This window comes from Fukomys damarensis, unplaced genomic scaffold, assembly GCF_012274545.1.
Source record: "Fukomys damarensis isolate Sample0158 unplaced genomic scaffold, DMR_v1.0_HiC HiC_scaffold_28, whole genome shotgun sequence".
NCBI lineage: Eukaryota > Metazoa > Chordata > Mammalia > Rodentia > Bathyergidae > Fukomys > Fukomys damarensis.
Window position 1 is genome coordinate 11,679,437 of NW_022900940.1, and position 27,724 is coordinate 11,707,160.

At 37.2% G+C, this 27,724-nt stretch overlaps 1 protein-coding gene across 4 annotated transcripts in view; it reads left to right on the forward strand.

Moving 5' to 3' along the window:
• LOC104866129 (contactin-4) overlaps positions 1-27,724 on the forward strand; it is a 536,780-nt gene that overhangs the window by 482,753 nt on the left and 26,303 nt on the right. For 3 of the 4 annotated variants that reach the window (XM_033756986.1, XM_033756985.1, XM_019208307.2), the window contains 2 exons: positions 22,989-23,164; positions 27,591-27,711. In XM_033756986.1, coding sequence (XP_033612877.1) covers positions 22,989-23,164; positions 27,591-27,711 — 297 coding nt within the window. The remainder of the gene's footprint in view (positions 1-22,988; positions 23,165-27,590; positions 27,712-27,724) is intronic. The other variant, XM_033756987.1, reaches the window with a different exon arrangement.

The following is a 27,724-nucleotide window of genomic DNA, read 5'->3' on the forward strand; positions in this document are numbered from 1 at the left end:
GTCTCTGAGTGGTTCAGAAGAAAACACAAATCATGCTTTTAATTAATAACAGGCGAAGGGCCCGGAAGTTTGTCTTTTGTCACTCTGATTAGGTCATTTTCATATACCAACTCCAATCCATTTTAGCAGCTGTGTTACCTGGGATAAATTAATGTTGAAGTTTTACCTGCTGTTTAGAATTAGGATTTTCTAAATAAATCACTAATAACCCCCGATGCTTAACTGAGGATCTCATTTATCGCGTGTTTGTTCATTTGACTGCATGCACCCATTGCATCCGCTCCAATTTTTTTATGCGGGAACAGTAGCTGAAAGTGCTTCACTTTGTGCCTTAACATTGTTCCCTAAAAAATGCACCAAAATGCAGCAGTGGTTTTGTAGCAGCACTGAAGTCTGAGAGACTAGTCAGTGTCTTCACCGAAAAAATAATTCATGACATTATATCCACTTCTTAAATTGATGTTGTTACTATTGTGCATGTATTATCAAATCCACAAGTCAATGTTCTCAGCATCCTGTTTAGCTTTGTAATAGGCCTTTGATAAACAAATATCCACCTGCCCTGAATTCTGCCTCCTGAGAGACAGTGGTGTGGGCAACTGGAGTCTGTGATTGATCTTTGAGTGACTTGTACTTTATCAAGGAGCAGATATAATTTCTCATGTATCTGATTAACCTTCTCTGAGAGATTGCCATCGTTCCTGTAATGCCAGCGGATTATTCTGCGCTGGGAAAGATGGATATCAGCTCATTTTAATCAATAGCCTACAAAAGGTGTCACCTGGCTCTGCCTGTGGTTATCTATAACTTCTGACCCAAAGGGTACTATCATTTGTCAGATGACTTGGTTTCATTTAAGGCGCCTAAGAAATAGAGTTTCCTTTATTTTAAAACACTTTGCAGAACAATGTATTAGGTTAATAAAATGCATGCTTGTTTTCTGCACAATATTCTATCAAGAAGAACAGAATACAATAGACATCACCCAGGGCCGTTCTGGCAAGGAAGGACATATGTCCACCCCAAGTCACACTATCATAATGGTGAGTTACTGGAATGTTTGGAGCTAATGCTATTTCTGTGGTGTACTTTTCTGAGATCTCTGAGAAGAGTCCTTTGGAATATAAATTAATCATTGCTCTGTATTCAACCATGTAGAGAAAGCACATCTCTATATTTGAGAGAATGGCTTCTGACAGAGGGAGGTAGGTGTTAGTCATTAGGAAGGATAATCTTACATCAGACTGAGATGGTTTTCAGTGTGTGGTAAGCTCCCTCTCCACTGTCAGTTTAGGGCCGATGCTAATGCCTCATAGAAAAACTCCTATTTGAAGAAACAATGAGTCAAGCAGAAAAATGCCATTCTCCCCAATAAATGTTAGGTGACAGAATAAGAAATCTGTCAGGAAGCATTTTACCTGGCACAAATCCTCCAAAGGCAACAAACAAATTAGAGTTTAATTTTTTGAGATTAACAGCAAGCTAAACAAGCAGAGTTTACCTTGAGAAAACTATAAGGAATTTCATATAAAAGTTGACAGTATCCCCAATTTATTAAATATGTTAAGGAGGATTAAAGATATTCTTTGCCATGCATCCCTGGAAACCCTAATTTCATCCCTTCCTCTCTATGGTTCAGATTATGCCTCTGTAAAAATAAGAATAATGTTGACCTTTGTGAGTTCTTACTTATCTTCAAAGAGGCTACATTATAACTGCCCTTGGCATTTTCCCTGATACAGAAACATGAGTCTTCTACTTATTCATAAAATGTATAATAAAAAGTCTCTGGAGTATTGATACAGGGATGGAAACAATAGTTATTCCAATTTGATTACTATACATTGTACACATTTATCGAATTATCACATTGTGCCCTAGAGTTATGTGTGTCAAGCAGGGTGAAGCTGGCTGTGACTTAATCTGTATTGTATAGAATAGTAGCTTTCAGGCTGTGCTACATTTTATAAATCAGCAGTTTGCTCCATTTTGACTGCAAAAGCTGAGGCAGAATTGACTTAATAGCTTATCTGTGCAAATAGATATCCACCAGATGTTGGACATAACAAATTTATTGGGAATAAAACAACTCCCAGCTGCATAGAACAATAATAAGATACAGACTAATAAACAAATTAATTGTGATAATAATAATTGCCATCTATAAACTTACCAAATTAAATCAGGAGCGCATGAACACATGATATATAAGAGTTGTATCAGAGAAAACCAGGCTTTGTGAGCTTATCAGACACATCAGATCAAGGAACAATGCCACCACCTCATCTGGACGGTATAAAAGGAGGGCACCCAACCATGGGATGTAGCAGTGATGCACAACAGCCTGTCATCTCAAGAGAGCACGGGGTGAATGCGTCATGAGGATGTATGATGAACTGCTCTCTGTCCCCTGGTATCAGCTCAGTTCAGTCTCTGCTTGATGTGGCCCACTGGACCTGCCTGCTTCTGGGCTTGGGCATTGAAGCAAATCTACACTCTGCCTCCAAGAAGCCTTCTTGGTCTACAATCTTATCTGGCCACCTACAGTGACTTTTCACATCTCTGAGAGCTCTGCCTACTCTTAGTACTACTCCTTCAAATCTTGCAGCCACTGTGAAGCCTTTCTTAGCTGTTATATAACCTATATATTATTGTGTGACCTGTGATGTATGACTTGAGTGTTGCAGAAATTGGTAATTATAATTGAAGTAAAAGAATCTGTAGTTGCCCAGCTCACTAGCTATTGAGGTAAATCTTGAGTAGTTGGCTAGAGAAGATTGACAAAACTGTCACATACCATGAATCTATTATTATTCAATAAATTTTGACATCATGTAAAGACATCAACATGTTTGGCCTATGTTACTAGCATATTTCAGTTATGGCACTATGTAAAGGTAACATTTTAAAAATAAAAGTTAAGTCTTTTCCCTTTTAAAACAACCCAGTCTTCTAGAGGCAGCTAGAGTTATTGTGATAGTTAGGAGCAACTACAAGCCCAGGTAAAAATTTCTCCTCTGCTACTTATTTAATTGTGTGAACTTTCAGAGTCTTGGTTTCCTCATCTTTGAAATATGGAAATAATGTCAACCTAACAATGTCTCATTTTCTCAGTTTCAAATTTCCCCCAGGGTTATATGTAGATAGAAAAATAAATAAATAAGCAAATATTTTAAGAGGTTTAGTATGAGGAACACCTTTCCTGCTTCTCCCTTCTAGTCTGTAATCTATCCAAGGGATGGCGAACCTTTGAGAGCTTTCAGTGATACAAACAGCTCCCTGTGGCACATGTGCCATAGGTTCGCCACCCCTGACTTATCCTAATAGGAAGCACTTTCACCTATTTGGGGTTTTGTTGTTGTTTAATTTGGTTTTGACCTTCATCTTTAAATAACAGTGCTATGCTGCTGTCTCTTGATTCTTCATTTTATGGATTATTTTTTAACTTAATAGAAAATGAATTTTAGCTGTCTTTCACATACCTTCCTGATATAAATAAATCATAATTCTGTTTAGATCATTAAGCCATGATTATATAACTAAAATTATGCACTGCTGTTCCAAAGGAAGGAATAAAACAAACTTACACTTTAGACATGAAGTGGCTCCCAAAGACTCATGTTTTGAGAGCTTGATCCCCAAGGAAGCAGTGTTCAAAGGCAAGGCCTAGAGAGCTGTTTGAATCATGAAGGTACTAACCTCACCAATAGCTAAATGTGTTGGTGAGCTCATGGCTCATTGTGCTGCTAGGAGATAGGGCCTAGTTGGAGGAAAAAAGTCACCGGGGCAGAACCTGGAGAATATAGGTATCACTTGCCTAGGAAATATATTGAGAAGGAGCCTGGAAATCTCAGTATGAACACTGACTAAACCTTGCTACTCTCTGTTTAGCCTGGTACATTCTAGCCCAGAGAATTTCCCTTGTATCATATGCTTAGAAAGTAAAATACAAGTATTCTCAGGGGAGGGGGAGGTCAGTCACATGATTGCATGGAATACAGAGCATATCTGCAGGACTGACTTATGCTAGACAACATTCACCTGTCAGAGTTTCACAGCTCCAATTCCAGGGAGCCTGATGCCATCAATTTCTAATTCTAGGGAAAGTCAAACTGCTTTGCTGTCTTTTCCTTTCTTCCAGCTTAAGATTCAAGATTTATTGTCTGAAAACTATCCAATTGCTTCCCAACATCCCCAGTTGTATTAACAATGCCTCTCAACCATACTTCTGTCCTTTATATGTTTACACTTTTTAAAAAGATCCCTGTACTACTAAAGAAGTTTTAGAAGGTTCTTAGAACCCAAATAGGGATATTATGAAGAGGAAATTAGGTAGTGTAAAAAGAAGCCACCACAGGGCCTGCCACCTAATCATTGTAATTAATTTTTTTGCATTTGTTAGTATTTTACTCTTGTAAAGTCATCCAAGTACACAAACATTTACTCAGCTGTACATGGTCAAATAGTGTGGATAAGAGATGGCTCTGTGATGTGAAGACCCAGGGAGTTAGCCTGGTTTATTCAGGTCTTCCTGCTCTTAGGTTACCTATAAACCATGATTATTTGAAACAAGCATAGAGGGTAATTGCCACCCAGCCACTGATATGGCGAGGATCTACGTTTAGCATCATGAGAGTACATCTGAGTATTAGAATGCAGATCCAAATGCTGGTAAATTTCTACTGACTCCTAACAGAGAATGAATTGCCCATCTAAAGTTTGCTGCCTCTCCTCCTGAGGTGTTCCCTTGTACAGAGTTGGGCAGCACACCTCAGGTGACCCTGTGAAGCCAGCAGTCTTACAGTGCATGTGGGAATTTGTGCTGAGTTCCCAAAAGCAACTCTTTGTCCTTGTGCAATTTCTGGCCTCCAGAGAATTATAAAATAGAAGACAAGAGAGGAAAACAGGGTTTAAAATGATTCTGTGTGTGAAAGCCAAAGATACTACTCAGTAAAGCTTTGCTCGGAACTTTCATGTCCCTCAATAAAGTGTTTTTTTGCTATGCCTCATAAACTACTCAAATAATCCATTCAGATAGCTGTAGAAATCAGCATAGCAAACTATCAGTGAGCTAGTTTAGTTATTCACCGGTTATTAATCTTCTCAGCTCAGGGTCATATTGTCCTGTCTTCAGCATTTTTCACAGTGCCTGATGATGTCCAGAGTGTTAATGGAGGTCCTGGAATGTGGATAAAACAAGCATGATAATCCTTTGACTTGATGTCATTCTAGGGATCGTCTTCAAACTTGGTATGCTGCCCTGGCAAATGAGCATGAAAGCACCTGTGCCATTTATCTAAGTGTTTGTACACTGTTCTGGCAAGGAAACGTCCATGTACAATGATAATTTCCTTCTGATACTTTCACTCGCACAAATTGTTTTGAGCATCTGTTATCAATTTTAGTAGCTGTCAGTTCCATTTTCTCTTTAGTTTCCCTGTAAAGTTGAGGTAGACTTTGTCTCAGGTTAGAAGCCCTCAATATTTCTTAGGATATTTAGAGGAACATTTTTGTCTCTAATTAAATTTTATTCCCCCCCCCGCCAATCTCTGCACATATGGGAAAGACGTCTTTCTCTGAAAAATTTTATACTTTAAACACATGGTCCCAGCCCCAAATGGGTTCAGTGATGATGATAGTAGGATGATGTGGAGAATGTTGAAGATCATAATGGTGATGATAGCTAAAGTACATTAAGCACTTAAAATGTTTATTGTAGCACATGCAGCCATAGGTTATGCTAAGTCACAAAGCAAATTGGCTGACTTACAAGTCAATTAACTCACCCATAATCAAGCAATGAGCAAGTGTTAGAGCCATCATTTGCATAGAGATAGGTCTTACTCCATAGTCCAGTTTCTTCACCACTTGTAGCCAAAAAGAGCAGCCTGCTATCTAGAATCTGAGCCCTTTTGCTAGCAGAATATAGACAGCGGTTTTCAATTTGGGTCTTCATGGTTTAGGTATCTACCTTTACACCTACAAGAGGTGCTTTTTCTTAGGATTTCTGTCTTCAACAAAATATCAGTTGAGGTCCTATAGGGCATTGTCAGATGTTGTGAGGATTTTTGGTATTTACTCTGAGCCGAACATGGAAGCATTATGTGTTTCTGCTGCGTTCTTAATTTTCATTTACTGACCACCTACTCTGTTGAAAAATTTGCTCTTGAAATGTTGCTTTTATACTCATTAGTCCCCAAAGTATACAGCCTACATTATCATTACCATTAAGGCTGAAGGAATTGAGGTATTGAGAAATAAAGTAATTTATAGGGTCAAGATAGTAAGTGATAGGAATGAAATTAAACTCAGTGTCTGGACACATTCTACACCATCGACATTTTTAATCTGTAAGCTAAACGACTGAGGTATCTAATTGTCGTGTGTGTGTGTGTGTGTGTGTGTGTGTGTGTGTGTTCTTTGAAATGAATTTTTTAAATTGGGAATTTTTAAAAATTCACTTATCTTTGCCTCTTCTGGAGGCTCTACAAGTAACCAAGACATTACTAAGCTGAGGGCATTTGTAAAGTCTAATGATGCCTTTCTGGCTTTTCTAGAGCTGCTTTTCATCACTCTTCTCTTGGATCCTTTCTCACCTCAGCATTCTGGGCTCAGCCAGATTCCCATTTCTTCCTCTCCCTTCTTTTATCTGGACTCCTGGCAGTGCCTCTGGTTCCAACACATCATGTCATATTCTATCGAAATAAAAAGAGAATTAGGCAAAACTCATTTACATCTAAACACTGGCAGCCACCCAAATGCCTCTTTCACAGTAAATTAAAGTGAGCAGTGAGCTGCAGTCATATTGGAATGGAAATCTTTAGAATCATCCAGACCTGAGGTCAAATACCTGTTTTCTCCTTCTAATTAGGTGTGTGGCTTTGGGGCATATGTTGAGACTGGTACGTTGTCTTTCAGGTGATGATAATAATTACAACTCTATTGTAAAGTTGTGAAGTTTCATGGATAGTTCTCATTTATTCTATAGATATGTATCAAACACCTATTGTGTGTTGGTAGCTCTGCTGTGCATGAGTTGTCTGTGCTGAACAAGAGAGACATGTTCTCCTATTTCACAATGATCACATTTGAATGAGATGAATGCCTCTGTGTAGTACAGATCTGGCATGAGGTTAACACACAATGTCTATAAGCTTTGGTGATATTAAGGATGATGATTTTTTTTGTTTTTGCTTTTGTTATTTGGTACCAGGGATTGAACTCGGGTCCTTGGGCTTGCAAGGCAGGCCACCGAACCGCTGAGCTAAATGCCCTAAGGTGGATGATGTTTAATGATGGCAACACTGACCCTCATGGTATTATCACCACTTTACTAAAGACACAAAATGAGAATTCCACTCCATGAGAACTAGGCATCAATAAGAAATATGCTTGTTTTCTTTTTTCTCCTCATGTAAATAATCTACCAGACAACCGTAAAACAAAAGGGAAAATGAAAATGTTTACTACACACATTCCTTGAATTCTTCAAGTCTTGCTAAGGGTAATAAAGGTAAACATTTCCAGAAATCATAAACGAAGGTAACCTCTTCCAGCCCTTAGGTAATTGGTCTTCTTCAATGGAAAACAGCAGGGCTATTGGTTTTTGTTTGTTTTTTAACCAGTCAAACTTGTGGATGCTACATATTCCATACAGATGTTTTACCTCTTTTTCAAACCTGTGCTTTAGTGATTCTGAGCTTTTCACCTTTCTCATAAGTTTCATAATTCCTTATTTCAGGTTATTTTCCAGTGACACCTCTCTCCTTTAGGAATATGCATGTATTCAGCCCTCTGGCTTGAGACGCCAGAATATTGTTGGTGCATGACTCGTCTTTGGATTTAACAGCTAGCTTGAAGCATCTGGCAGTCAAACATAAACCGTGTAACTTAAGCATTCATGCTTGAACCAGAAATTACTTTGTCATCTTCACTGGCTTTTATTAAGTGGCCAACATCTGCCTTGGGACTATGCCTTACTACAGTGAGCTCTTCCCCCTTAGAATGTCACCCTCTTCTTACTCTTAAAATAGTTTTCTCCTTTATTGTTCTTTCTGAGAAAATCCTTGACACCAATAGTAAGAATATTAATAGTGTAACACTGTGTAGCACTTTATGATTTATGAAGCAAGTTAAAAATCTATTAACCCATTTTGAATTTCATCGTCATCCTGGAATACCAGATACCATTACCTTCAAATTAAAGATGAGAAAACTGCAGTTCAGAGATATCAAATGATTTCTTAGTGGTTACTGATGCATCAGTACTATATAGCCAGAGCTGGAAACTAGGTTTTTAGACACTAAATTGAGTGTTATATACATTTGATCATGCTAACATTTTTAGCAAACCTATGTTAGCATCAAGGCAGGACTAAGAGAAGGCCTTTTACTCCTGGAGAAATACCTTTTAGTTACCATTTCTGAGGTCAGTTATGATCCTGGCCTTATTTGCAGTGAACTGCATGTGCAGTTTATTTCTGGTGCTTCAGCACTGTTTGGTGGTGTGGGCCAAGGGAAAAGATGGTGGGGAATTCCACAGGTTGCCATGTTGCTTAGGTGCACATTGGCCCCTTTGTGAACAGTGTCTTCTGGGATCATGAAAAAATGGAAAGTTCTAGTATGGTGGCAAAATGCAAGATAATCTCTCTTGTGGAAAGCAAACAGATAAGATATAGAAAGGGTTTTGTCAATTATGGAATGATCTATGGATGTAAAGGTTCATGTGCCTTGCACAGCTCACCTGTTTGAATGAATTAATTTTTCTTACCTATGTCTCTGAGTATTGGTCTATTTGATGCTTCAGCAGTTTGTAAAGCTCCATTCACCCTTTCCCATTACAATCTGGAGAAACATCCTAGTGACTTCAACATAGCACAAATAATATGTTCATATTTGTTATAACCTAGGCTGGCATCCTGTCTCACTATCTTTCCTTTCAATGATGAGCTATTATATTCTAATGGATAATCTAAAAAGTGAGTCCATTTCCTCTCAGGTTTAAAAAGATGCAGCAGACATTTAAATGCACATACCCACCCATCCACCGATAGGGGGCACTGTTCGTCTTAGTTCAAGTAACAGTTTCTGGAATGAAGTCGTTAGTTTTTTCAATTAAACAAGACCTAGGCAAGATAGCTCTTTCTCCTTTGTGCCCTTAATAAATCTCTTTCTAAAGTATCACACTGATTTTTAATGCTGTTACTCAGTATTTCCAAACAGTACTGGTATACTAGACTGCTTCACTTATCACTGTGGCGAGCTCCGTTGTCACGCAGAGGACAATAAAGGCAAGTTTGAAAAGTATGAAGCCTTAGTAGGTCAAATCAGAACACTTCTTAAGTTCCAGACAGCCTTCTGGTGAAAGAATATACAGCTTGTTTGTAATGACTAAATTTATAAAGATACAGCTTGCCCAGCAAAGGTTTTCTATTTTAATAATTTTAAAACCAAAGAATAGGATGCTGTTCCACAAGCAACTGCCTTTTTTACTTATTAAAAAGAACTACAGGACTTGAAATATTACTCAGTGGTAGAGTGCTTGCCTAGCATTGTGTATAAGCCCTGGGTTCAATCCCCAGGACCACAAAAATAAATAACAGTAAAATAAAATACAATGAAGTAAACACATAAAAATTATTTCATGGCCCCGTGCCTTCACCATGGTGCAACTGTCCTTTACCTGAAATGTGCTCACCTTGGTGCTCATGAGGTAGAGCACTCTGCTGCTTTCTGCCTGTGCTCTGGCTCCTCCCTCTGTTTCATCTCCTTTTCTCTGTCTTCTGCTTTCCCCATTCTCCTCTGCCTCCACTATCCTTTACGTAGATTACGTTTTCAGTTATTTGATGTGTCTTTAGATTTTTATGACCCCTGTGCCTAACTTTAAAAACATGAAGAGTTGTAAATATTTCTCTGGAAATAAATTGAATTAAGTTGCTTTTTTACTTCTTTGACCCTCAGTTGATTTTTTTCTCTTTTTGGGTCAGCAACTCTCAAATAAAATGTTTCCCTATCTGTTGTGGAAGATTGGACTCCATGTGCAGTGACCCTCAAACTTACTCCCCAGGGCAGTTTCTTCACAAGACTGTGCTTCCCAGCAATTTGTGTCTTTCTCCTCAAAATGAAGAGCAGTAGCAAAATCTTAATTCAGGACTCTACTGACTTGCATTCTCCTTCCTTTAAATTCCCTTAAAGGTTATATAGATTCCTCTCTAAAGCAGGTGATACAACAGGGAGAATTTATTTTAGTAAACCTAACTCAAAGGGGGCACTTCAGCAATTACAGGGAGCCTAGGAAATATTTATAGTCATCCCGACAATAGGGTGTCAGGAAAAAGTTCACTTAGAATCACAGACAGACCCCCAAATACATTAGTCACTAGAGGACCAGACTGTTGGTGGAGAAAAGAAGAGGTTTGATTTTATAAATCGGTCCTCTCCACATCAAATAAAGGAAGGGTAGCTAATAATGTTCACTAAGAAATTAATACCCTTTTTTTTAAGTTTCATGTGCTGCTGAGTGACCTCTCCTCAAATCTATAAGCAAACAAAGAAGTACTGCTTTGGAATATGAGAATTGCTGCCTCTTTCCCAAAATGTACAGTCTTTAAACTCAGGAATCTGAAAACATGCAGGGTGTTGCTGACAAGAGCAGGTTAAGCAGAAAGGAAGGACTTTTCTTCTGCTGAGGTTTCAGCACCATCTACTGTCCAGAATACTAATTCTTCCTCACAAGGCATTCTGCATGATTGGGCACTTCAGTACTTGGCACATAGTGACAATGGATAGTGTTGTTTTTGGAATTGATTGTTCTAGCCTCAAGGTGTACATATGATTTCTTTTGTGAGTTAGGTGACTACTCACTTGGTTTGTATCAGTAGATGCAGGAACAGTAGTGCATTTCTTTAATCAGCTAAGACCGAATTGTGCAGTTCACATGCATTGTTGATGGGATTCACTTTATTTCCTTGACCTTAATGGGATATCTTTGGGACCCTTTTCTTTTGTCCAGTGGCTCAGAAGGGAGAGTTACTTCTGTAACTCTGAAAAAATGCCCCCAAAGAAACAGGTTTATATTTCCTCCTTTGCAAGAGAAAGAATTCTAATTATTATTTGATGAAAATGTTTCTCCGTGAGTAAAATATATGTCTGTGGTTCCCACTTATGATTCTTTTAAAATCTTCCATCACATTCAAACGATGTCATACAGTGATTTTAATTATACCTTGCCTTGAAGATATAATTTATTTGTCATTGAAAATGGTCTTTTCCAATGGTCCTTTTAGACTGTCATTTTTAAACCATAAAGAAAGCTTCAAAAAGAAAATGAAGGACAAATTTAGCCTATTCACCACCCACCCCTTTGTTATTTACTTGCTGCTTTGCTTGAGGAATATTATTTCCTAAAAGCAACAGGCACCTGCGCGAAACTCTTCGCATTTAGAAAGACATCCTAGCTAAAAGATGGCACAAATCCCAAACCAGGAGGTTTACTTTCCCTAATTGTAGGCAAAACATAGGAGCAAACAAACTGGTTGACCGTGAATGGTTTTCAGACAAACTATAATTTGCTTATTAAAAACAAACAACTTCTTATTAATAGGTGAACCCATTTAACAAACTTGGGAGGCAACACAAGTCATGTAGGTGTCCTTAGAACAATCTTCACAATTGAATAGCTGCTGTATGCTGCACATTTTGACCAACCAAATCCTTGATAGTCATCGGGCGGCTTGCTTCCTGAGTCTGCGCGCTTGGCTGCCATCGGTTGGCATGTGCGTAGCGCTTCCGTCTGAGGCAGTCAAGCTTATTAAACTGTGCTGCTTTGTGTTTTTTTCCAGTCCTTGAACATTGATCATTAAGCATTCTGCTCAGGGGCTATTTGTAAATTGCTTTACAGAAGTTCTAGTTTGTGCTCAATTTGACTGAGGTCAGAATTTCCTTGTGATTTCTTTCTGTGCCATTTGTCATGTTGCACAAGTTGTTCAAAGAACCAGGTCACAGTACAACATGGCACGAATCATTTAAACACCATGGTTCCTGAAAGGGCCCCGCGCCATTGCTGTTTTTCTCTTTTCTTTTTTGCTATCCTAAGGGGCAAGACAAGTTTATTGTTTTCCCTTCCCATTCATCAGAGTCACATTTTAACCACGTTAACAAAAAGACAGGTAAGAAAACAAGGGCATTGTTAAGAAAAATTGCCTATGTAAAGCTGCTCAATACAAAACAACTCTTAGTGAAAGTAAATGTTTAAAAGTAATCAAATGTCTAATTTTAAAAAGACTAGTGATAACCAAAATGGGTATTTGGAAACAAAGCAAATCTAGCAGTATATCACTTAATTAAGAGAACTCTTTCCAGCAGGTGCATTGTTAGGCAATTTCATTGTTTAGACATCACAGAATATGTTTACACAAAATTAAGACAACTACATGTTCAGTAGGTGATATAATCTTATAGAAGCACTGTGAGGTATGTATGTGGTCCACTGCTGATCAAAACATTATTAGGTGGTATGTGACTATATGTAGAGAGCTGATATTACCCTCGGATGGTGATACACTGAGTTTTTTTGTTTTTTGTTTTTTTCTGCCACTAGAACATTTTTGGCAGCTAACACCTATGCTTAAAGTCAAGATGCAGATCTAATCTCCCTACCTGGAAACAGGGGCAAGAGTCAGGGAGGGAAGAAAGAAGGGTGGGCTCTATCCAGATTTGAGTGTGGTGGCACACTCCTGTAATTCCAGCACTCAGGAAGCTGAGGCAGGAGAATCGCTGTATGCTTATTGGGCAATATAGTGCGTTTGAGGCCAGCCTGAACTACATAGGGAGATCCTGTCTCAAAAAAAGGAGTGAGGGGGCTAGACCTGTACAGTGTAGGGTAGAATGCTCTATATTTTGCTCTACTATTTGTACAAATCCAAGATCCCTCATATAACCTGATTCAGGTTTTTACAACCACACAACAGAAAGGCTTGCTTACGAGGAGGAGGGAAAACTTTAAAAGATGAACATCAAAGTAAAATTTCAAAGTCTATGGGAAGTCGTCAGCAAACACAATAGAAGTAGCAATAATGGAACAATGCCAAAAAGACGTTTAGTCAAGTATGTGTGGGTTCTCGAGGATGACTCTCCATCAGGTTCATCCCACTTTCCCGTCAGCACCCCATCCCATGATCTCAGTCTCACCCACTCCCTGGCAAAATGGATTCGTTGTTTAAAAGCAACTCAGACTGAAAAGGACCAATGGGAAGTTATAGTTTGTTTTGCTGGCTGCTTTAAAAAAAGTAACAGACTATAACAATTAGAAAACTCTCAGTTTTTCTTCTGTTTAAGGATGTTAGTCTCTAAAAGGCAAATGTAATGTTTTGTTTTGTTTTGTTTTGTTTTGTTTGTTTCTTTTGAAGCTGGGTCTCTCTATTGGTTCAGGCTGGCTTCTAACTCACTGTATAGCCCAGGCTGGGCTCAAATTCCCGGAGATCCTCCTGCCTCAAGCTGCCAAGTTCCGGGACTATGGGTGTGTGCCACACCTGGCAAAAAAGCCGAATATAATTTTAAGTATGGTTGTGCTCCTGGAATTAGGTACTTGATGAAAATACTAACATGGATTTTCTCTCGAGCATGAATGGCAGAAATTTACTGTTTATATTTTATTAAAATGATATGTCTTTTATTCATTTTTCCTCTTGTAAATGGGATAACACTTGAATTTTTAAATGGTATCTGATACAGAATGAGAACTAGCTCTCTTCTTAATTTTATTGATTTTGATTGATTTGTATTTAAAATCCTAAAGCAATCTAAGCAACCTTTCTTTCCTCCCTTCCCTCCTCCACTTCTTCCTCTCCTCTCCACTCTTCTCCACTTTCTCCCCCTCCCTTTCCCAGCACAAATAAAGTCACTGAAGTTGCAGTGGGCCCAGGACTCCAGCAAAGGGATTATCATGGCAAGGTACAGAAAGACAGCCAGCAAAGTTAAGGGGTTAGGTGTACTGAACAAAAGCAGTACTTGATGAAGCAGGCGAATGAATGTTTCAGAATTAAACAGCAGCAGTTGCTTGGCATGGTGGCACACACCTGTAACCCAGCACTCAGGAGGCTCAGGCAGGAGGATCTCAGTGAATTCAAGGCCATCCTGAATTGCATAGTTGGACCCTGTCCAATAAACAGGGACAGGAACAGTTATATACATACATGATGTATGTAACTTCCTTCCCCACTTTCTCCCCGACTCCCTTTGCCCAGGCCTGTTGGATCAGGCCTAGAATCGATGGCCTCATTAACACATTTACAATGAGCACCTTCACTTTCTACACCTTACTTTTTCAAAACCAATCTTTCTACTGAAAAGAATCAGGGCTGGATAAAGAAGATGTGGTTTTTCTATAAAATGGAATATGACTCAGCCATAAAGAATGAGAAAATAGATTCATTCATAGGAACGTGGATACATATTGAAGATGTACTCCTAAGTGAAATAAATCAGGCACGCATGTGTAAATACCAAATAGTTTCTCTGGTGTGAATAATCTGCAATAATATGGAAGATCCTAATAAGATTGCTGACATGATGAAATGGGAAGAAAGAAGGAGCTAAAGGTGTAGGGAAGGTGGGATGGGTAGGGTAAGGGTAATAAGGGAAAAGAAAAATGTGAGATAAAGAAAAGATGGAAATAAAGTGATTGTAGATGGGGAGGGGAGGAGGGGGTGAAGGTAGGGCAGGGGTAAGGGGAAAAAATGAGAATCAAGACTTGTCATGTGGAGGTACAAGATCCCAACAATGAATGTAACTGTACTGTATCCCTAAATGTACCAATAAACTCAATTAAAGCTGAAAAAACATCAGGGCTCCCTGGATAAAAGGCTGATGACTGATTCTAGGCCTGTGTAGGAAACTAGAAAGTAAGCAGCGACTAATAATAAAATGTCAAAATGACCCAGAAGCTAAACTAAAAGGACTCTCACTAGTCAAAGTGGTGACAGTTTCAGCATTGAAATAAATAGTGATAGTAATAATATAGTCTGTGTGGGTTTTTTTTTTTGTGTGTGTGTATAGGGATATACTATAGTTTATGAAATAAAATAAGAAATTCAAGTTTATACCAATATATGTGAGTAAATGGTGAAGGGCAGAAAGCTCTTCTGTACAGTAGAATGTCAACTAGCATATGCAGATGGATAATGTGAGGATAGAACGAATTTGGGGCCATCACAGAGGTAATTGGTTCAGGCAGGAGTTTTCAGGGGATTCTGAGTCTGATGGGTAATGACTTTGAGGAGCATCAACATATCGGTGTAATCTTAGATACCACTCCACAAAATAGAGAAAGAGAGACAAAGAAGGAGGGAAGGAGGGAGAGAGAGAGAGAGAGAGAGAGAGAGAGAGAGAGAGAGAGAGAGAGAGAATATAAAGAAATAATAAGGAAATTCAGTAAAATATTAACTACAGTGCTGGGGGAGTCTGTGTGTGAAGGTAGAAGAATTCTTTCTACTTTTTTGTGTATGTTTGAAATTATTTCACAGGGAACTATTTTTTCAAAAGCAGGGGGAAAAAAGACACAAAATGTGGCCTCAGAGGGCTGAAAACAGTAATAAGCACAGATGCAAGGCTGGAATTTGTATGGTGTGTCCTTTTCTTGTGCTGTATAGTCAACATAAATCAGGATTAAAAGGAAAACTTCACCATAACTTCCTGACGTATGGCTCTTATTTTCATTGGTCACCAGAGCAGCCATTCAGAGATTTTCAGTAACAGCATTAATCAACTATTATGAGTAGGGATAGAGATAGGCACTAAGGAATTCCTAAAGTATAAGATGTGGTCCCTGACTCCAGAGACCTGATTACAGCAGGAGACACAGGGTGGTGAAGAAGACCACTGATAGTCTGCATCAGACTTCATGTTGAAGAAATAGCTGATGCTGAGCTGCATGAAAGGAAAGGGTGGCCATGAGTTAGGGAGTCAGGCAAGGCATATGAGGGACACCTTGGATTCATAATCTCTCAGAAGACATGGTAGCTTTCATTTAGACTGGCTCGGCCTGAGTGAAACCTGGCATCACCTCTCTGATGGCTTCTACCTGCATTTGAATACTTCTAAAAATGTAGGTGAATGTCCTTGTGAGGCATCCCGTTTCATGGTTTTGTTTATTTGTTTGTTTTTTTGCTTTGCTCTATTTCTTTCTTTGAGGGCTGGGGAGAAGGTTAGAAACATGGTTTTTTTCTTCTTCAAAACATTTTCCCAAAGACTGGGGATTCGTTTTCATCACACATGAACATGGATGAATACTGCTCTCCTGGCTTTAATGAAAGTCTCAGTTCAAGGTCGTACATATAATATATGTTTTCTTGAAATCCAGGGTGTTTATTTGGGCATGTATTCTTGTTTGCATATGAAAGGAACTGACACTTTGGCTCCATAAACAAATTTGAAATACAATCCAACTTACCTTTGATTTGGGTCTGGACTAATTACTAAGGAACCATTCAGCAATGCTTATAGCCTCAATCATTTCATCTTGCAAAACTAGAATTCATTAAGGAACTGCTGATTCAAAGAACTACGTCTCCAGTAAGGGAAGAATTCTAAGTCCAAATGCCAAGTACAGAGCAAAGTATCAATAATCTCTTCACTCTTACAATATCTATAATAAAGTAAATGAACTGGATAAGAATTACACAAATGTTCAATGAAAAAGTGCATACGAAAGTCATAATTTCTTTTCATTAAATTTGCCACTTATTCTGTTTCAATAAAATGCTTGTAAGAAAAATGAGCACTAGGGCTGGGGATTTAGCTTGGTGGTTCCGCCACTTTCCTTGCAAGCTCAAGGACCAGAGTTTGATCCCTGGTACCAAAAAAAAGAAAAGGAAGAAAAGAAAAATGAACACAAAACAGAAGAGTAGTTACACTGTTCAGAACTTCCTGAGAGCATATGAATGAATACAAATCAACTGCTCTGGTTTAAATTTAATCACCTGTCCTGAAGCAGGTTACTCTGCAGTTGAACATCTACATTATGCCTTGAGAATTCAAAGCAAAATGTAAACGTTTACAAAGTCAGAAACTTCATCAATACAGCAGAGCTACGCAGACGTCTGCTTGTAGTTTTTATGTACAAAAACTTTTGTTCACACTTCACACAGATGCCTTGTTTATACACACAGCCCTGGCAATAATGAGAACCTGGTCGGTGCACAGAGTTTTTATAAATTTTGTAAGTGGAGAGAACTTATTCTTTCCATATGAATCAAATCTTGCCTTTTTTGAAGTCAAGGCTTTGTTTTTATTTTCATTCAATTTTCTTCCATCACTTTCTGTGGTGTTCCTCGCACTCTTATTCCATGTATCTGATGTAGTAACAGTACTGTTTCTTCTCACTTTTTTATTTATTTTTTTTTTTTTGCGCAGCGTCCTTCTGCTGATTGTCCTTTCAGCTGCAGAAGCCATGGCAGTTTGAAAACATCACCACATCCTTTCATGTTTTCTGACTTTATGAGAAAGGTCAAATTATTAGGAAGTTCTCCCTTATAAGGAAACAAAATATGCCTGTTTGTTTCACTTTGCTTTATACTGTGGGGCAATACAAAACAAGTGATGAAGCTTCTGTTTGTAAACCCTTCACATAACTGAAAACCACTACTATGTCTCTCAATTTTTCTTTGTAGTCGTGAACACTTTAAAATTTTAACCTTTTCAGATATTTTAGATTTGTTGGATCCTTCACTAGACTAAGTGCACTAATCTGTCAGTGAATCCCAAGGACATTCCTTGTAAGTTGCACTCTGACTAATGCAAAATACAACTACATTATTACCTCCTTGGAATACCATATGCAGTGCTACATGCATTGGTTAAGGTTGCACTCACTTTCTTTGGCACATTCCATGCACAACAAAACTCTTAACCTTGTGAACTACCCATTTTCCAGTGTGTACCTGTGTAGTTAAGTTTTTAAAGTGTAGAACTAAATTTCATCTCTGATAAAAAGGTTAGTCTAACTTGAAATCACAGTGAATTGTGACTCATCTAATATTTACAGTATCCCTTTCGGATGTGTGTTTTATGCATAGTTAATAAGAATAGTTTATTTAACACTGATTATATTCTTATTGAAAACAATGTGGCCAATTATAGAGTGCTACAATTCAACCTCTGAGATGTTACCTCCAGGGTTATTTTAATCAAAAATCTTTGTTGTGGCATTTAACTACCAAGAGTTCTCTGTCCAGTCCCTTTTATGTCATGAAAGGTGAGCTCGAGGCCTTTGAAGAATCTCGTGTTTAAAAATCTCACTATAAAAGTTAACTATAAAAAGGAAGGTAAAACCCTATCCAAAAAATTATCAAAATCAATACATTCAAGAACTTTGCTAACAACAGGAAATGAATTAAGATGGCTAAAAAACACACATTAATTACTTTGCTAATAGGCCCCAAGTGAATATCTTGATACTATGAAAAAAATAGAAAGAAATTGTCAACTTAAGTGGAATGGTTGGTATAGTATAAGGCAAACAATACCAAAATGAAATTCATGTCTATAGGCCCAAAAGCATTTGATTGTACATGTAGTATGAGGTAATAAAATTTAAGGTGAATACTTAATTTTTAAAAATGTATTACAATAAAAGATGCATTATCGTTAATTCCTTTCAAAATCCAATCACTTTGAACACATAAATCCCATTATTCTGTTCACTTTCTGAAGCAGTTCTAGAGGTCTTCTTTCATGACTGTCTAGTTCCACTGTCGTAGCTGCCTTGATGTCTAGAACCAATTCAAAAAGTTTACCTTTCGTGGTCATTCTGAGTCTGAGCCAGAAGCCTCCTAGTGCCAGATTCAGCGAATAAGGTACACGAGAAAACACAAAGGTGCTTCTATGACACTGCCTTTTTGCCGGACGGTTCTTAGCAGCATCATTTACCGTATTTTTTATGAAACCCCAGAAAGACACTCATGCAAAATGACTTCCAGAATTCCTCCAAAGGGTGGCAACAATGAAGGGATAAGTGTGTTTGAAGTGAAGGGGATTGTTCTGAGGGGAATTAATCGCAATGTATTGTTTACTATAATAATATTTTTAATTCAAACATTTACGGTATATTTGGACCACACCTCATAGTTCTAACGCAGAATGTCTTTCCACCAACCAAGTTAGAAAGTAGTATGGTTTGAATTCATGTTGTAATTTGTGCATCTAGTCGTTAATCTGATTATTAAGTACAGAAATTAACTCTTCCTTGTGTGGTGGTCTTTAAAACAAAATACTTAGTTTTACTTTGTGTCATCCATAGAGTTTAGAAAACACTGTAGCAAGTAAAGAATTTTTTTTAACTCTGGGAAGGTTAAGCACTTGATGAATAAGTAGTTTTAAGCATCAGTCCTCTGGAGTTTTGAATTTGTCATTTTCTGCAGTATGAACCAACCACAAGAAGGAAAGTTTAAGGGTGTTGTTCGGCTTACTTATTGCTGCTATTTAGTTACACCCAATCCAGCCATCAATTCTCATCTTGAGTTTTAATTGCCTCTGAGAGTTCTATGCACAGAACAATAGCTAGAGTGACTCTTCAGAAGTCATAAATATAGGTTCTTCTTGATCTTGATGAATTAAAACCAAAGGAAGGTAGACAGTTTGTTTTTACAAAAAAGCCATCTGTTTTTGTGTACAGCATTTGTATTCAAATTTAAGGACATCAATCAACTAAAAAACATCAGAATTCATAACACAGTAAACAAGAATACTGAGGAGACATACGCTTTGAGAAAAGCAAGGAGTTAATGAGGTTTTGAACCTCTTTAGTTTAATCTTTTCTAGTCCCAAGGATACCTCTCTGGTGTGGTACAGTGCATGATTTATTTTGCATTGATCTTTGCTACTTCCAAGCTCAGAATATGAATCAACAATAAATATTAAATGGATTAGCAGCTATCAGCATATCAGCTGTCCTAGTATGATCTTTTGTTTAAGGAACCTTTTCTGGTTCACGGTTAGTAGGCCAGTGATTTACCAATAACACAATTCTGTTCTAGATACCTGCGTGTTGAATAAAGTGATCAACATTTTTATAGAAGACAAATGTCAACCAGCAATGTGAGCCAAGTGGCTGGAGGTGTAGCTCAGTGGTAGTGCATGTGCTTAGCATGTACAAGACCATGGGTTCAGTCCCCAGAATCAAAGGAGAAAAAAGATGAAAACATGGCCAATTTCAGGCCACGGGGTAGGTGCCAACCCCTTGTTGATACCCCAAATTGTTAGGAGGTAAGGAGACAAATATTTCTAAGGATTTGAGCCTAGACATTTGACTCTACATCCATAATATGGCATGTAGGCTTCAAGCTAGAGCTTTGCCTGAGGCAGTAAATTCATTACTCTTGCAGGGAATCCCACTGAAACCACTTGTACCCTGTGGCAGGAATTCTTTGGATTCTTTTTGCATTTAAATATCTTCAGTTGACTGTATATAATCAGGAGTTAAAATTGCTGTCTTATGCCCATAGACTTGTTCTCTGGATTGTCTTGTGCATGGATATAATGCATTTAGCTAAATGAAGATGGGCAGAGTAGTACTGCCGACAGTTCTTTAATCACTGTTAGGCATCAGTACCTTCATCTGTTAAACAAGTATGATATTAGTATCTACTTTTTAGAAATAAATGACATAATCCAGGTAAAGCAATTAACAGCTCTAAGAGACTTAGTTAATACAATCATTATTATTTCCTCAACCTCCTTTATTTATTATATCCTGTAACAGAATATATGCTTGGTGAATGAATAAAATGATGCATGAAAATTAAAATCGAAATTGTAAAATAATTGTACAGATATTTAAAGCAAAGTTGGATGACATCTTTGCAATATAATAAAATGCATTTATGTAATTTTAGCCTCAGATTATCTGTTTCAATTTTCATTGTATAGATGAGAAAAATTTAAATTCAAAAACTCCAAATAACAAAATGGAGGTACTCTTAGATTTTTGCTTGGAATAAGATTTACTTTTCCTCAACCCAAAACAAAATCTTAGTCCATAGCTATTCCTGAAGGTTAGTGAATCAATAGCTTTTTATTATGTGGCTTACAATAGCTTTAGGCTTTGAAATAAGGGAATTTCTGTCCCATTACCTCTTAGCTGGCAGTATCTGTTGTTCGTGTCTCATTTTGTAGCTATCACACATTCAATAGTGACTAAAAGCACATCCATCTATTTATCAGGGTCTTTTTTTATATTGAGAAAACAGCAAAAGTATATCCTACTACTAGATTATAACCTATTTAATACAGAGACTTCTCTTTATAACAACCACAGTTTTTTGCCCTCCCTAGTTATAAAAAAGAAAAACTGTTGTAAATGCCCTTGTTATAGAAATAATTTTAGTGAAGATTGTCAAGAAGTAGGCCCATCAATAAATGATTGAGGTTATAGGTAAGAGGTGATGGGTTTGATCACTACAAAATCTGTACATGTACTAAAACTCCACATATACTACATACATATTCACAACCAATATTTGTCAAATAAAACCAAAATGTTTCCTATGAAATATAATTTCAAAATTTCCAGGTGAGTTTTTTATCCAAGAGATTCTCTTAGTATATACCTCATAGCTGAAACACAACCCTATGAATATGAAAGAGAATTGATCAATCTTCTTTTATCTTGTTTGGTTTTGATTTGTCTTATTTGTAGTTTTCTGTTGAAGTTTAGTACATAAAAATTTCTAGAATATGGTTAAATTCAGAATGTCATTCTTTACATACTTATATGGCTTTTATATTGAATTCAAAACACTTATTACCATTATACACTCATACTGTTGATGAAATTATGTTGCAATGAACAATAAGAGACTACACATGTGTAAATGTAGTTTTGGAGTTTATAACTCATCTCAACTAAACCTATTTCATCCCAATTACAGCTGTAATGTAAAGGGTGGATTTAAAAACAAGGGAAAAGAAAAAATATAGGAAAATGAAAAAATGGAAACAAAGTCTTTGTAAATAGGGAAGGGTTGAGGGGATGAAGGGAGGGCAGGGGAATGGAGCAAAAATAAGAACCAAGATACATCATGTAAAGGTACAAGATCCCAATGATGAATGTAACTGTACTGTATACCTAAAATGTATCAATAAACTTAATGGGAAAAAACTAATTGATAGTCTTTATTATAAAAAAAGTGATATATCATTTTGTCAGTGATGTTCATTACAGCATTGTATTTGTAATAAAATTAGCTAAAATGCCTGTTAATTTCAAAATAATTAAAACTTTAAATGTAATAGAACATTATGCAGATTATTAAACTATCTTGACAAAAATATAAACATATCTATATTATACTAAGTAGAGGTAAAAAAGAGCCTTGTATGTGTACCATAAGATGCAAAGCAAAACTAAAAAGCTATATGCCAAAACAAAAGACTGAGGGAAACTATTCCAAAATTAAAACAGGATTTCATCTAGGTTTTGTTTGTTTGGCATGGGTTTTGTTTACTTTTTAGTCTTGGTGGTGGCTGCTGGTCCTTCTTTGAATTTTCCTGAATTTTCTAAATTTCCTATCCATCTCACTCTTGTCCCAGAAAAACAAAATCCCCAAAAACTTCAAGTTAGCATGAATTTTTCTTCTTTGTACTCAGCTAAGATGTCATGAAACTAGAGAGATCCGAAACCTTTCTTTAAAGACCATTCTGAGCAAGCTGTAGGAGGCAGGCACTTCACTGTGCATCTTCTGTTGTCTAATCTCAGTGTTCCCTGCGGAGTCTGCTGATTTGAAAAGGTTTGCATAAAAGAAGTTTCATCTTTTCATATTAAAAATGACTTCCCATTTTGAATCTGGGCTTCACAGATGACTGAGGTTTTTTTGGTCACAGTCTAAGAAGAAACAAAGCAAAACTACTTTCATTTTGGTCTTAAGATTCTACATTTTATTTCCCCACAAACTCACAGCTGTGTGGATAACTTTGATTTTGTTTTAATAATCTAGATCCAACAAGGGTAATGGTTCCTCCTTCCAGCATGGATGTCACTGTTGGAGAAAGCATTGTTCTGCCATGTCAGGTGACACACGATCATTCATTAGACATTGTGTTTACATGGTCATTTAATGAACATCTGATAGACTTCGACAAGGAAGGGGACCATTTCGAAAGAGTTGGAGGGGTAAGTATTAATATCATGCTATCTACATAAAACAGAATGCAAACAAACTCTAGGAACTGTCAGACTAACTTGTTTAGATTAAATTGAAAAAAAATAAATTACTGTTATAAAATAGTGATTTTGTTCAAACACCTTATTTTGCAAAATTCTTGATTAATTCCTGTTTTGTTTTTGCATAATAAATGAGACACCATTTTTTGCTTAACTGTATATAGCAAGCCTGCTCCACAATTTTATAACAACTGTATGGGTTAATTACTCCTTTCTGTGAATGCATCAAGAAACTAAAGTTTATAGGAGTTGTATGACATAATTTTCCTCCAATCTTTCTAAACTGCAGCACTCAACTTAAAACGTCAAAGTCCAAGTTGTCTGCTCATAGCATACAATATACCTTAGAACTTTATTAGGAAAATGGCTTAAGGATAACTTCATTAATGTTTAGGTCATTAATTGCACTCCTTTTGGTACTTATAGAAGACTCATCATTATAACTTTGCACTTACTTTCTTGATTCTGAAAGTCTGGTGAGGTTATTTATTATCTCCAGTTAATTTGAATCCAAATTCTTGAAATTTTGAAATGTTTTACTTTCTATAAGAATGTGTATTGTCATTAAACATATTATAAGTAGAGGTTAAATCTGGGAAAAAAATTGGATGTATTAAAAATATTCAAATTATTCTCAAAAGTTTTTTCTGCCAGAATATAGCCCTACATTTCCACTGGTAAAAAATATTCTCTCAGACTTCCCTTCCCTTGGACAGAGCTTACAAAAACACAACAGAATAGAGAAATGGGGCTCTGGTTTTAAAAGCTCTCCCTCTGTATTGCCATAAGAATATTATTTACTCATCTCATCTTGCCTTGGCTTGAATATACAGTAAATGGCCTACAGAGTTCAAAGCCATATCATATACTGGGGTTATATTTTCCACTGAAGTATAGTGCTAGTTCTATTAATTATGTACACTAACTTTCTCAGAGTTTGAGTTATGGAATACCCAAAGTGAACTGAATGACTGTTTTCTCAAGGAACAGTATCCAAATGATACCACTGTACATGCAAAGGAGAAAAGTTAACTCATTATATCAGTGATGTCTCAGTTCATTAGGCGTTCTCTTTTGGAACCCTAGTTGAAAAAGACTGGATAACATTACCAATACTAACTATTCTGGACCGCATTCCTTCATTTGGTTCAATTTAATAACTTTGGCTAACTGATAGAGACGTTAGAGACTTCACAAGGGCACTGAGGATTTTAAACACCTTGAGGTCTAAAAACATACGCAGACCTGTGCCTAACAAAAAACAAATTTCTTAATAAATTTTAAAGTTTGTATTACATGAAGGCAAGATAACATTGACTATAATGACACAGTATATATAAGAACATAGTATATAACAAAGTACATTAATTCTTTATAAAGCAGACTGGTAGTTTTACACTAAAATTAAATTCTTAAATAGGAAAGATATTAAAAACAGTATCTCCCAGAATGTCATTGATACCAGTGAATAAGAAGAGGTGCCTAAAGATCGGACTGGATGTGCTACCAGTCAGACATATGTGGTCTCTATGCAGTACCAGCGCTGAGGCCCAGATAGAAACACCATAATGAGCCAAGCGCTGCTGGCCTGTGGAAAATGTCTTTCTCCTCTGTGAAACTGGTACCATCACCAATCAATCATTGCCGAAATAAGTGCAAAATTAAGGATAGGACTACAGATAGTGATATCTAAGTATAATAGCCCCAGGATGAATAATGTCTGCAGTGTTGGGACTTGACAATAAGAGAAGCAAACCCGTACCATTCTAAAGTCCGCCTCATTTCAGTGTCTGCTTCCTGCCTCAGCATAATGAAAATGATGCTTGTTAGACTTAGCCTATTGACATTCTAGAAAAGTTATTGTTTCATTGTCCTTTGATAGTCTCAAATGCTCTTTGGATCAGCACAAGCACAGTTGGATAAAATAAGCTGGCACTTTTGTGTTCTTTTTGATAGGAGCATAAATGCCATACTCAGATAAGAGTTTATTTCCAAAGGAATCTCCTTTGTGAGATTCTTACCTTAATCTTGACTTTATTTTTTAAATCTCAGTTTATTTTCAAGATGCAAATCTAGGCAAAATTTGAGAGTAAATAGAGCAAGCTTTAAATCACAAAATCATGAGTGTTAGGTTGCTGTGTTCTGAAATATTCAAGCTACAACAAGTTTCTTTGAAGACTTTGGTGAAAAAAATGAATTATCAGGGTAGGGGAGGCATTTTCCTAATGCTAATATGGTTTTACCTTAAAATCAAGATGGCTTTCCACCTTCCTTAAACACATCCTCTTGTAAGGCTCACTTTTTATTTAAATCTCTGCTTAAAGTTCTGACAAGTGAAATGTCTTATAAAAAGATTAATAATAACACGTATCATGATGAGGATGATAATTCCCTTTGTTTGCAAAGGGCCTAATCATTTATCAATCATCTTGTTGTTATCTGTTAGCTACTTTATCTTCACAAATTCCCTATGAAATAGGTTAGCGATTATTTTCTCATTTTACTAAGTAATTATAAGACATGATCAGCAAATAGTAGAAACTGGATGAGAATACAAATATTATAAATAAAAACTTTCAGATGAAAAATATCACAAGTCTCCTTGAATTAGACTTAAGGTCTTTGACATGATTGTTTTTCAAAGAAAATTGATCATAATCATCAATAATACCAGTTTAAATTTACTGTCTGCTTCACAGTCTGTGAAAGGATTTCACACAGACATACAGTCTCATTTGATTCTCACAACATAGTACAGTTGGCAAGGCATCCTTCTTTCAAAGGTCAATAAGCTAAGGCTGAGACAGATTAAGAGACTTAGAAGAAATCACACAGCAGGAGCCAGCCCAAGATAACTAAGTATCAAAACTGCAGCTTTCCATTTACTATATATTTTTGCCTCTCTTCCATTCCCACTTACTGCAACTGGCAGTTCCATCTCTTTCATTTTCCTTGCTAAATATAAGTGTGATGTCTTCTATTGAAACAAAGAGAAAACCCTACTTCCATTAGTTTCAAACAGGATGTGAGCAGGATATGGTCTTTCTGGAGAGTAGTGTAGCATTACTGTGAATAACTCAAACTGGAGCTGACTGGGTACTGGGCCTGCCTTTACTAGCTAGCTAAGAGGCTTCACACTGTCCACCTCACCTCTTTATGCTAGAGTTCCCTCATCTGCAAAACTATATTTACTGAGTTAATGTAACCATCTAGAACAGTGATGTTGAACCTTTTAGAGTTTTCGATGGTAACAAATAGCCTGCTGCAGCTTGCTTTCCATAGATTGGCCACCACTAACCTAGAAGGTGCCTGCCTTTTGCAAAGTATGGTTAAGCATCATCCATTAATATTGCCATTTGGAGGAATAGTTAACAGCAAGGTCTATGTCTTCTTCCCGTAAATTTGGAATATGAAAACCTGGAAGGGCCAATTTACCCCAAAATTATCTTATCACCCTTTAGGGTTTAGAAGTACAGCATTCCAAATATGGTCCTTTAGGTGGCTGCTTGCTCAAACAGCTGTTTTCTCAGCTTTTGTTTAACAAAAGCTATGAAACCAAACTGCAAGGTGTAGCAGAGTTCTTCAACTAAATGCCACCTTTGTGATAGCCTGTGAAGGTTTCCCTTCATATGTATTAAAAGTACTGTGTTGGGCCAGGTATGTAGCTCAGTGGTGTCACATCTGCCTGGCAAGTGCAAGGTTCTGAGTTCGATCCCCAGTACCAAAAAAAAAAAAAGTACCGTGCTGGTGGACTGTGTAGAAGTATTTCTGGAGCACATAGACATTCATACTAGAATGTAATTAGTCCTATTCATCTGCTAATCAAACATGCATTTGGCATTTGAAAAACAAATTAGCACTGTTCCACGCTAGGTGATGCAAGATTTCCTTGGAGAGTCTGGTCTTTATAATCATTTAATTCAAACCTGGAGCAATCAAAATTCTGGCTGCAAAACAGAGTTGTGCAAGAAAATGTAGATGCCTCCAAATGTGGACTTTCTTTCCCTTTCCAAATATAGAATTCCAAAGTATTGGATGCCAACGCAGGCTACAGGCTGAGACCATGTCTAAAGAAACCCATGAGACTAGATCAAGAGCCACCTTGTGTAAATTTAAGTTCTTTCAACAAGGGTGGCAGACATCTCCAGAGATCCAGAGATGCCAGACAACACAGGTCTTCTTGTAGGTACATTCTGAAAATGTTAGTGTTCTTATCTCTCAGGCAGACTCACATCTTTTTAATAGGCCATGGCTTGCATCACTAATGTTTTCATCAGCCAGTGTAAAATAAATCCATTAGTCACAGTATCCTTTGTGTGATAATATTTGGAGCTCATTAAAAAGTAACTGTAGCCACTTTCCCTTACTTTATCAGCAGGATTCAGCTGGTGATTTGATGATCCGAAACATCCAACTAAAGCATGCTGGGAAATATGTCTGCATGGTCCAGACAAGTGTGGACAGACTATCTGCCGCTGCAGACCTGATTGTAAGAGGTATTGGAATTTG